The 12,299-nt window shown below is 46.3% G+C and overlaps 1 protein-coding gene across 7 annotated transcripts in view; it reads left to right on the top strand.

Annotated features, from left to right (window-relative positions):
- GRIK4 (glutamate ionotropic receptor kainate type subunit 4) overlaps positions 1–12,299 on the top strand; it is a 305,217-nt gene that overhangs the window by 204,615 nt on the left and 88,303 nt on the right. For all 7 annotated transcript variants that reach the window (XR_013634901.1, XM_073321250.1, XM_073321247.2 and 4 more), the window contains exons 6-7: positions 5,661–5,839; positions 11,065–11,118. Coding sequence is in view for 6 of the 7 variants with exons in the window: in XM_073321250.1 (XP_073177351.1) it covers positions 5,661–5,839; positions 11,065–11,118 (233 nt within the window). In the remaining variant the exon portion in view is untranslated. The remainder of the gene's footprint in view (positions 1–5,660; positions 5,840–11,064; positions 11,119–12,299) is intronic.

The following is a 12,299-nucleotide window of genomic DNA, read 5'->3' as shown; positions in this document are numbered from 1 at the left end:
GCGATACTCAGATGGTGGTTCGCGAGCCACAAGTTGCTCTTTGCTGTGTCTCCTTGCAGCAGGTGATGTTAAACCATTGGTTAATAATTAAATCACGCAATCGGGAAGCTTTTACTGCATTATTAACCACTTGTAGTTGATAAAATAATAATACTGTATATAAAAACTAAATATTTCCCCTCGTACTGTTTAAATCTGAATCTCTAGTACTATAGTAAACGAAACAATGAATTCACCCTACTGTGGCTCTTTTGGGTCATGTTGATCACTAATTTGGCTCCTGAACCACTGAGGTCTGGGTATCACTGCCCTTCATGAAACTGCCTCTAAGTCCCCAGACACAAGCTCAGAGCGGGTACTGTGCGTGGTTTGGGAGGCATTCCGGCTTTGCCGCTCCCAGATGAGCCTCGATGAATGGCGCAGACTGAGACGACATCTGCTCCTGCCTCTCCACACTTGGTGGTCCTCATTTATGCGCTTCAAAGTTGCCCAGAGGGGTCGACAAGTCCTTGCTCATATCTGGCCTGTGAAACAGCCTTCTGAAGTCTCAGTCTGTCAGCGGCAGGCGATCCCCTTTCTCATGTCACTGGAACAAAAAGGGAATCTCTTCATCTTCCCCTCCCCACGCTGAGAGGAGGGGAAGGTGTGAACCAACGCGGCTATGGGCAGGATATATCGTGCTGGGAATGATAATTCTGTTGAGCCAGAGGAGAGGAAATCAGCTGTCTCCGCTGAGCTTCCTCGCCCGCCTCGTGGTGCCTGATCTGGTTTAGAAATTGGCCTGCAGAGCTGTGCCTTCTCACCCAGAGAGTCTCCACCGCTGTCTGCCTGCAGCGACGGAACAGGGTAGGACTCGGGAAAGGCTAGGGTAGGGCGAGCACTAGTGGAGGGTGGTGGGGTGGTAGGGGAGGGATAAAAATGGAAAAACTAATCAAGAGAGACAAAATGAGGGCCTGATATGAATTGCAGTTCCATTTAGCGGCTGTGTTAGGGGATGCTTTCCAATCTGCCTCATTAATGCTTGGCTGAGACACACGGCCTGCGGAATTAAGGAGCAGGATCTAATTTTATTTTGTGGGGCTGAAATTAGACATAAACTAGAACATTCCAGCGTGTCCTGCTGGCTTTTCTTTCTCTCTTGGGGAATTTCTGCACATTGTGGGGGGCAGAGCCTGGTGTAAATCGACCGCGCTCCCTGGGCTCCACTCCCCACCCTTGGGCTGCCCATCAGAGTATGAGGTGGAGCAATAAAAAATGACTCCCCCTAAGGCATTCCCAGGGCGGGCAGCTGGGGAGGTGCTGCTCCATGTTGTGGACAGATTGTAAGTGCACAATCCAGCTGCTTGTGCAAGAGAATCCTATTCTGCAGCGCTTTGCACAGAGCGTCTGCTACCGACGCCTGCCCCAGTGTTTGAGCTGGAGGAGGGGCCCCTGCCTCCTCCACCTCCATATGTGTTCATTCACCTGGGACACGGAGCTGAGAACCCCAACGTGAGCTCTGCGCCCGCCTGCCAGGAGACCTGCAACCTCCCCACCGTCATTACTCAAGATGGAGCCCGATCGTGACAGTGTACCATGCAGGAGGCTCCCCTGAGTAACGTCTCCACAGCTGGCCTTCCACATCTTTAACTAGCTTGCAATAAGGCAGGCTTCCTCCTCCCCCTGTTTCCCCCCCCCCACCCCCAGCCCCCGCTCCCCCAGGACTTGCAGTTCTGCTGTATTTGATATTGATCCGGGCAGATGCATTCTGAGTGAGGCTAATGCGTTCCTGGAGTTCACAGCGAGGAAGAGCGGAAGTCATTTGATTTAGTCTGATGTGCAGCTCAGGCCTGTCTCTCTGCAGACAGGAGAAGCTGGCTTTAACCCATCATGCGCCAGCATCCTGCACTATGGAGTCCTTATTTTGGGTTATCATAGTGCATGGAGGCCCCGGCTGAAATTGGGGCCTCATTGTGCGAGGCACTGTGCAAAGACGGAGTGAGAGGCAGGCCTTGCCCCAAAGAGTTCTCAGGCGAGAGAGCGAGAATGAGAAACCAAGACACAGAGCAGTGAAATGACTCACTCTAGGCCACCCAGCAAGTGCTGGGAGTAGACAGCTTCTCTCCTCACTGCTGGGCCAGTGCCCTTTCCGCCAGCCCGCACTGCCTCCCGTCATTGTGTGATTAGCCTTGCCACTGAAGCCTGCACGGAGGGGTGTGGAATTCTCATAACCTACAGCTGCTCCTTGCAGGAAGAGTTTAAATGTTTCCTGGTGGTCTTGGTGTTGTGCTGTATATACCCAGTGACTGTTAGTCTGTAAATAGCCAGTGCCTTCCCATTAGAGTCCTCCTGCTATGCTTTGGGGGTGTGTAGGGGGGGGGGAATCGGGTTCACTTACTGGGCTAGTAATCAGGAGATGGGGGTTCTAGTCCTGTGTGATGATGGCTAAGTTATTTCTCCTCTCTGGGTATCAGATTCCCCATCTGCCACATGGAGCTAATGACACTGACCAACCTCAGAGGGGAGTTGTGGGCCAAATCCAGACATTGAGATGATGGACTATCTTGTTTTTAAGGCACCGGCGTGAGACTCAGAAGGCCTGGGTTCAATTCCTGGCTCCACGTGTGACCTTGGGCAAGAATCTCTCTGTGCCTCGCTTTCCCGCACCTGTGAAATGGTGGTGATAATCTTTCCTTTGTCCTGCCTACACTGCACATCTCTCTGGGCAGGGGGTGGTCTCTGACTGTAACTTTGTATGATTCCAAGCACCAGGGGGCCACAATCTCAGTTAAAGCCTCCTGTCACCACTGCAATGCTAATAATGCACAATAATTCCTGTTTGCTTTAGGGACGCCTTCCAAAGAAATAACACACCCAGGGGTTCCCAGTAGTCTAGGGATTGTCCTCCCATGACTCCGTTCCAGCTTTTGTGATTTAAAGTACTGGGGCATCAGTTAATGAGACAGAGGTCTGCTCACCACCAGGCCACTGGTTTAAAATCAGCTCAGGTTGGTAGCCGCAGCTTGGGTACTTGCATCCAGTTTTGCTCATGCAGAAAGATGGCGGGAAGGAAGGGTCCTCAATGTCCTTTTCTTAACCAAGAGAAATGCAAAATTGCCATGAAACTGGACCATTTTTAGAAAGACAAAGGAAACACAAAAGCCTCCTTTTCTGAGGGCTTAATGGAATCATGGTGAGTGAAGGTGCTTCTCAAATCTTTCTCGTTGGTTCAGCTGGTTTGCCTAAATAATAGCAGAGTAGTTTTACTTATACCCTTTCCCCCAAGCCTGTGTCTGGCTTGTCTATAGATTGTAAACTCTCTGAGACAGGGACCATCTACTACTCTGTGCCAGTAGGATGAGACCCTATTCTTGGCTGGCCTTTAGGCACGACCGCAATAAACGTGATTAATAATAACCAACAGTTATTGCTGGAAGCGTCTCTGCTCCTTGGTAGGAAGGAGATTGCAGATGCAGAGAAAATTAAACTATGCAGAGATCTGGCACAAAACTTAGACAACACTTAGGTCCCACTTAAACCCATAAAATAACACTCAGGTGACATATAGGTCCTCTTAGAATTTCACCCTCCATGAAGAAATAGACTAGGAAGTTAATTTCATCCCAGAGAAATCCTGCTGACTGCAGTTGTTTTAGTCCCCCGATGAGTTCCTCCTGGATTAAGGAGGAAAGGCAGGGGGCACTACATGGTAAAGAGTTCAGTGTATGCACACTGGTTTGCTGGAAAACCTCTCCGTGAATGAGACTCCACTCATCTAGGCTTTTTCTCTTTAATGCATCGCTTTGTTGCCTTTTGTGAAGAGTTGGGCGTTCTTGAGAGCAGCACTCTCCCTCTTGATTATGTTGCATTGTACCGCCTTGTATTGCTTCCCCAGCCCTTGACTTTCTGGGTGAATAAACTGTTGAGTGCCGTCAAAATGACATTTAGTTGAAGAGTTGAGTGCTGGGCTCGAAGCACAGGAACGGTGAGGGTATGTCTACACTGCAAACAAAAAACAACCCTGTGGCAGCAAGAGTCAGAGCCAGGTCAAGTGACTTGGGTTCACAGGGCTCAAAGCCACAGTGCCAAAAATATTAGTGTAGACGTTCCCACTTGGGCTGGAGTTCAAGCTCTGAAACCAAGTGAGAGAGGTCAGCCTCAGGGCCTGAGCTTCAGCCCAAGTGGGAATGTCTGCATGGCTATTTTTCGTCCCGTACCGCGAGCCCCTGTCAGTTGAGCCAGGCTCAGAGACTCAAGGCCACAGGTTTGTTTATTTATTACAGGGTAGACTTACCCTGAGTGCCCCTCTGATTGCCAGGGCACTGGCCTTAAGCTCTGGGTTTGGGATCTGTTCTTTGTTCTCTTCCTTTGGAGGGATGCTGGTAGTTAACTAGTCCAGTTTCCATTTGTTTAATTCCTCCTTTGAAAAAAGCTAACCAAACAAACTCCTCCCTTTCCAGCCCGATATAGGGCCGGATGCTACATAATCTTTCATCATGCCAGGAGTTTTACTGGCTTCATTGCATACATGAGAGTTTGCCAAATCAGGGCTTTGGATCGTAAGGTATATGGGCTTGGGACATTCTTGTTGTTTGTTATTTATATGACAGAAGTGCCAAAAAGCACAGAGGCAGAGTGAGACGACCACTGCCCCAAAGACCTTGTAGTGCGAATTAGTGATACTCAGACCGTAGCTCTCTAATGGGTCTCCTGCGGCTCTTTGCAGCAGACGATATTAAAACACAGTGTGATTTAATTATTAACCAGTCCAAGTTATTCACCAATCAGGGTGCTTTTACTATATGATTAACCAATTAAGTTATCAACTTGCACTAAGTTATTAACTTGTATGCTGTCAGAATCTATATAGAACAACTAAATATTTTCCCTGTCATTCGCACTACGGTGGCTCTTTTGGGGTAATGTCGATCACTAATTCGGCTCCTGAACTGCTGAAGTCTGAGTATCACTGGTCTAAATAGAGAAGACAAAAAAAAAAAAAGAGTGGGAAGACAAGCAGAGAAGTGACCTGAGATGTGAATAGAATCAAGGTCTCCAGAGACCAAGCCCAGAGCCCCACCCACTGGACCACGCTGCCATTCGACCGTGTCCTCTTATTTCTCTGTAAATGCCTAGAATACATTTGGTTGTTGTGTTGGTCTGTGGCCATGTTGGATATTAGAGCGGCAAGGTGGGCAAGGTAATATCCTTTATTGGACTAACTTCTGTTGGTGAAAGAGACAAGCTTTTGCGCTCCACGGAGCTCTTCTGCAGAATACATTTGGTTCTTTATTATTATTATTATTTGAGCTGGGGTAGTACTTTGAAGGCCCAGTCTGGGATCAAGGCCCAGTGTGCTTGAGCTACACACATAGAAAATGACAAGCCCCCTCCCAAAAAAAGCTGTATAAAGAATTACTTTCAGAAAGGCCCGGTGTCAAGATGATCTTCCCTCTGAGAGAGGGCTGCAGGCTGTTCCGTCAGATGGCCACAGAGAGTTACAAATTGCTCCGTTCCTTCCCCTCCTCTGCTGGTCATGGCTTCTTTGCTTTGCAGCATGTTGCTACACCATTTGTCTGACCAGGTTTGCAAAGGACTGGTTCCTATGGGAAAGGATAGCTGTTGTCATGGGTGGGGTACTCTTGATTCAAAAGTTCTGTTTGTGTTTCTTTTATTTGAAGGCCTTTTAAACCTAGAGAAGTTGCTTCGTCAGTTCCTTATCTCGAAGGACACCCTCTCTGTCCGGATGCTGGATGACAGCGGGGATCCTACCCCACTCCTGAAAGAAATCAGAGACGACAAAACCTCCACCATCATTGTACATGCGAATGCCTCCATGTCTCACATCATCCTCCAGAAGGTAGGCAGCTGAAATTACAGCTTTATAAACTGCCTCGCTTCCACCAAATGATCCTTCTGCATGTGCGTTGTATGGTTCCGGAGCTTAAAAACTCCTACCATGCGGCTGAAAATTATCTACGCTACAGGGAGATTTCCACTGATTGATGCTGAGGTCCTGGGAATAACAGTTTGCTCACTGCCTCCGGGATTCTAGGTGTAGAACAAATAGATTGAATACTCCGAGTATTCATGCCCCAGGGGTGTCTGGCTTGGCATCCACGATGCCAAACTTTTACTGCTCTTATTGGCTTTGAGCAGGGTCAGCTCAGCTCTTTTGAAAGTCGGTCCGCCAGCAGTGTGGACTCTCTTTTCTGAGTACATCTCTGTTGTGTTTCTCTGTCTAGTTATTTTTTTACCAGATTATGTTTGTTTATTTTATTGTCTCCTGTACAGTTGTTGTGTTTGTTTTGAGAGTTTGGTTTAATCGGAGCACTGAATCCAGTTTGGGCTTCCACTTTAGTGCAGCTCTCCAGCGCCTGTACGGAACAGGAGGCTTTTTAGCCAATTATCAAATGAAATAAATATAAGTTCTGGCTCCCTAGATTCACCTCTCAGTATGCCAGTGGGCCTAGACGAGGGATTCCTGGTGGTGTAGAAGGTGTTGTAGTATGGAGTCAATCATCTGAGCCTAAGGAATCTAATCCAAAGGCCATTGGAGACAGTGGGATTCTCCATTGGTTTCAGTGAGTTTTGGATCAGGGCCATGATGCTGTGTGCCATTTTCACTCCTAGAGCAGAATGCGTGTTTTCTAGGCCTGATGGATTAGCCTCGTGATGTCCTGTACAACTGTCAGTCCTACTGGCTGTACAACTACATGCTAGTTTCCACAAAGAACCTTGTCCACAAGGAAACCATGTGCCACGGTACCATCCTACTAGAGTTGGTGGGACTTTGTATGACAGCCGCCATCTTGGCTGACTCATCGGGGATTGAAGTGGGGACCTCCAGTGCTAAAAGCATAAGCTGCTACAGCTTGAGCTAAAGAACCCAGGCTGTAACAGACTCAGATGCGCTGTCAATCAGCACAGAGGGACACCTGGAGCACATACTCTCCAGTGAGTTATGTTTCCAGCTCGACAGGAAATAGTTTTCCCATCCCAGGAAAATTTCCACGATTTCGGAAAACGTCCCCATCCTGAATCGGGATGAAAAGTCGACATCTCAAACATGTTTGTGGACCAAAATGTGGAGGAAAAACTTGGATTGGGTCAGTCCCAACATTTTGTTTCGATTTTGACCTTTTAATAATTTATTAGATTCCGCCCCACCCCCCAAATTCACTTAAATTTCAAAACAATACGTCGTTTCGAACTGAAAAATGGAATTTTTCATTTTAAAAGTGAGGGAAGGGGACATTTTGACACTTTTCCCAAAACGGGAACTTCGTCGAAGCTGACCCTTTCCCGTGGAATGTTTCGGTTTCCACAAATCGGTATTTTCCAAACGAAAAACATTAAATTGACAAATTCCTGACCAGCTCAGGCTCCCTTTGCTTTACTACTATGGTGAAAAAAATATGAATGTTGCCTCGAGGGATGCAAAGAAACAGTGGCAGAATTTCAATTGTAGATAGCTACTCTTGGGACGTGAAGCATGACAGCTGATGTGCGTCCCCTTGCTAATCTTTGCTGGTACAGATGCCAGACTTCGGTCCAGAGGCTGACGTTAGACTAAGGCTGCTAATAGAGGCTGCACTGTCGCAAGTGACTCCAGCTGGATCTCTCATCAATCCATTCCAGTGTTGTTTTAATTGCACATGTAAATACAACATAGTAGTTTTCACTGAGGAACAACTTTCCTTTTTTGATTTTTGTTATTTCACTAACCCCTCTGAAGCTTCTTATGTGCAGGAAATCAAAGACGAGGTTTCAGGTTGGGGTGGATTTGTAAATTTATTTCTAGATTTCATCTCTGAGTTAATAAAGAATTTGAATGAGCTCGCTCACTGTTGAGGGCTATCCCCTCAGCCTGTTGCCATAGTAATTTTCCACAGCTACAGAGCACAGGGGCTTTTTAGACACACTCTCTCTCCCTTCCCGTCACTGAGGGATTCTCGGGCCATGACCGATGAAGATGTCAAAGATTGAGACGATTTTGCAGCAGTTCAATAACATTTAATCCAGTCGCCCTGTGCGGAGGTTTCCAAGGGGAAAGGGAAATGAACACTGCTCTGATGATTTCTGAACTTCTTGCAACAGGTGAAACTGGAAGTTATTTCTCTGTATACTGGGAGAGCAAGCAGAACTATGGGTGAAGATGATGATAAAACAGTTTCCTCCTTTGGGCTCAGTCCAAACAGAAAGACTGACATTAATTGTAAAAGACTTTGGATCAAACCCTGTGTTACCAGCCCTTTCTTGGGCTCTGCTACCTTTGGACAATGAGGCAGAAGCTACAATCTCTCATATATTCCCCACCCCATGTGGTCTAGAGACACATGGCTGCTTCTTATATAGCCAGCCTGCCCCAGCTTTGCCAATATGTGTGTTAAATGGATGAGATCAATGGAGGAAAGGAGACGGCTTGTTGCTTTCTTTGATTTTCTTCCCTTGAAATCCCACTTGCTGATTTCAGAGTAGGTCACAGGGAGAGCAGACATTGCTGCTCTCCCCAGACAGTGAAAACTGTGATGTGCAGGAGTCAGAAGATGAGAGGCACTGTGGTCTGGTGGTGGTCAGAGCACGTTGCCGGAGGATCTAGTCTTCTCTCTGCTACTGACTTGCTGTGTGTTCTTGGGCAAGTTACGTTCTCACAGTCTCCCTTTCCCAACCTGTAAAAGACAGGGTGTCCTATTGATCTGTGTCACAGAGGTGTCTGTGCAGATTAGCTGCTTAGTGTCTGTAAAGCACTTCCTAGTTCTTGGGGCGGGATTTTTAAAGCACTCAACCTTGGCTGAATTCTGCTCCCACTGAAGTCAATGGTATGTCAGTGTCAGGGGAGCAGAGGTTGTCCAGAGTGTTTTGAGGCTCTTATCCTAACATATTGGGCATAAGTGCTAAGTGGTGTTGGTGTTAAAGTTCCTCTGATTTCCCCCCACCCCCGTCTTTCTGTCTTTCATTTTCCAGCTTTCAGCTTATCAGCAAAGGGTCCCAGCAAATAGCTACCAGGCCAGAAAATCTCCTTTTCATTTTCCCTGCAGAGGATGCATCATGCCAGCTGTTTGTGCATCGGTGGAGGCTGCAGATTTGTTATGTTCATCAAGATCAATAAAAGTGATAAGAGGGTTAGAAAACATGACCTGCGAGGAAAGGTTGAAAGAACTGGGCATGTTTCATTTAGAGAAGAGAAGGCTGAAGGGGGACATAATAATGGTCTTCAAATATGTGAAGGGCTGTTATAAAAGGGATGGTGATTAATTGTTCTCCAGGTCCACTGAGAGTGGGACCAGATGTAATCGGCGTGATCTGCAGCAAGGAAGATTTAGATTGGATAGTAGGAAAACTTTCTAATTCTAAGGGGACTTAAGCTCTGGAATAGGCTTCCCAGGGAGGTTGTGGAATCCCCGTCACTGGAGGTTTTTAAGTACACATGAAACAAACACATGTCAGGAATAGTGTAGGTATACTTAATCCTGCTTTAGCACAGCGGGGTACACTAGATGATCTCTTGAGGTCCCTTCCGGCCCTACATTGCTGTTTCTTTGATCACAGGCATCTGAGTGAGAAAGGGGAGTGGGAAAAGCAGTGAGGACTCCTCCATGGTGAAGGCAGGGAGCAGCATTGTCTGCCTTGCTTTGAATCTTTACCTACTGCTGGTTTCAGAGTAACAGCCGTGTTAGTCTGTATTCGCAAAAAGAAAAGGAGTACTTTGTGGCACCTTAGAGACTAACCAATTTATTTGAGCATGAGCTTTCGTGAGCATCCGATGAAGTGAGCTGTAGCTCACGAAAGCTCATGCTCAAATAAATTGGTTAGTCTCTAAGGTGCCACAAGTACTCCTTTTCTTTTTACCTACTGCTGGTTAATCAGGCCAGGAGCTCCACCTCGTTTGTATCTGTTTCATCCCCCCACTTCCTGACACCATCAGCCTCCTGCTGGGGGACAGATAAAAGAAGGGATGTGGAGGAGCTCCCAAAAAATCATTCGGGATGATCTGCACATTGCAAATCTGAGCATATTCAATGGTTGGATCATTACAGTGCAGAACAAACAATGGATTTAATTGAAACCTGAAGAGGAGTGAAACTAACAGGGGAGCCAAGCCACCTGATACGAGAGGATGAAAATTGCCACCAGAATTATTTTTCAGCAGAGTCTCTTTACTTTACCCAACAATACATTGCTGTCTATTCCTTCCCTTACAGATTGTCCATGCACACAAATTGTACTGCTTTAACTCTACTGATAGAGCTAACCTCATGCAATCCCACCTAGTATGGATACAGTAATGCCAGAATAAAGATTCTATTCCATATGGGAAGGGAAATATGATGTACTGGTACAAGACACTTTTTTATACTGGTATAACTGTTTCTACACTAGGGGTTGTACCAGTAGAAATATATTGATTTTTTTTAAAACTCACCTCCCTTGCCAATATAGTTACACCAGTACCAAATCTGTGTGTAGACCAGGCCTGACATTAGAATTGAATCTTGTAAAGACCACAATCTGGGATTGATCTTCAACACGTCATCTGGCAACCGGGGACTGTTAAAACCATTGTTACTAGTAATATATGCAAATGGTCCTGTTTCGATTGTTATGTCTTCCTTCCCGGTTCCCTTTGTCTTTATTCATCGGTGATGAATTGTCTAAATCCTGGGTTAGAGCTAGATGTAGGGAGGAATCCTCTGTCCTTCATTATGCATGAGGTTGAATTAGATGGTCAAAATGATCTGGGATTGAAAAAAATCAATGAATCTTTGGGTGGTTTGTTTGTACAATGGGGCCAGTTTGGGTCGATAGGCACTACTGAAATAGAACGAAGTAAAACTTCATAATAACCTGCAGCTTCCATTAACTTCAGCAGGAGCTGCAACTGCTTAGCACCTCTGAAAGAGCAGATCCCCGTCTTTACTTTAATAGGCCAAACTATGCTTCTGGGTGCTACCCTTTATGGCTTTTAAAAGGACATCAGAGTCCTTCGTGCAAAGTGAAAATCTGATACCGGCTCCCCCAGTACTGTTGCTGAGATGGAAGATTGTCACTCTCCAGCCTAATCTCCTTTCCTCTCCTTCACAGGCAGCTGAACTGGGAATGGCGTCCGCCTATTACACATATATCTTCACGAATCTGGTAAGACTGCTTCCTCAGCTCCTCTCCCCGGCATGTAGTGTCATGTTAATGGCAGCACCCCTGCTCCGTCTTGGTGGTGTTTGGTGGAACCACAAGCTCAGGGGGGTGGAAGAGGATTTATAAAGCTGGCGAGATCTAAACCAAGACCTTGCTCTGACATGTGTGCAGTGAAAAAGGCTTAATCCGCCAGTGGCACCGATTCTGTAGAACAGGAAACAGGCCCAGTCAGTCCATAGACACAAACACTAAGGGGGCTCTCATACTCCATACACTGAGACGTACGGTTCTTTAGAACCAGTAACAGAGACACCTGATTTCCTGATGGGGAAAGCTGGGCTCTAACCACAAGACCATCCCTCCTCCCCTGGATGAGCTGGGATAAAGAGGTGTTAGGGGTCGTTAAAAGCATCATTTACAGCTTAGGCCCTACTTGAAGGACCTGATCCAAAGCCTTAGAAGATAATGACAGGTTTCAGAGTAACAGCCGTGTTAGTCTGTATTCTCAAAAAGAAAAGGAGTACTTGTGGCACCTTAGAGACTAACCAATTTATTTGAGCATGAGCTTTCGTGAGCTACAGCTCACTTCATCAGATGCATCTGATTCATCTGATGAAGTGAGCTGTAGCTCACGAAAGCTCATGCTCAAATAAATTGGTTAGTCTCTAAGGTGCCACAAGTACTCCTTTTCTTTTTAGAAGATAATGGGAGTCTTTGCGCTGATTTCAATGGGCTTTGGATGAGACTCTAAGCAACTGATCCTGCAACACCTACTTAACCAGTTTCAGAGTAACAGCCGTGTTAGTCTGTATTCGCAAAAAGAAAAGGAGGACTTGTGGCACCTTAGAGACTAACCAATTTATTTGAGCATGAGCTTTCGTGAAAGCTCATGCTCAAATAAATTGGTTAGTCTCTAAGGTGCCACAAGTACTCCTTTTCTTTTTACTTAACCAGTGTGACTACTTGCGTGAACAAGGACTTCTTGTGTGAGTAAAGGCTGCAGGCTTTAAATGCAGTCACAGGCTTTGGTAGCGTAAACCCAGAGCTGAAAGTTAAACCATCCCTTAAAGAAACTTTCCATTGGCCCATCCGTGATTCTCAAGGATGGAAATTAAATTCTAAAAAAAAGATGGCGAATCTAAAAAAACCAAACCAAACCAACCGTGTTTTCCTGAGGCGGAAAT

Source organism: Lepidochelys kempii, chromosome 22 (assembly GCF_965140285.1).
Source record: "Lepidochelys kempii isolate rLepKem1 chromosome 22, rLepKem1.hap1, whole genome shotgun sequence".
NCBI lineage: Eukaryota > Metazoa > Chordata > Testudines > Cheloniidae > Lepidochelys > Lepidochelys kempii.
This window is presented reverse-complemented; position numbering and strand designations above follow the sequence as displayed.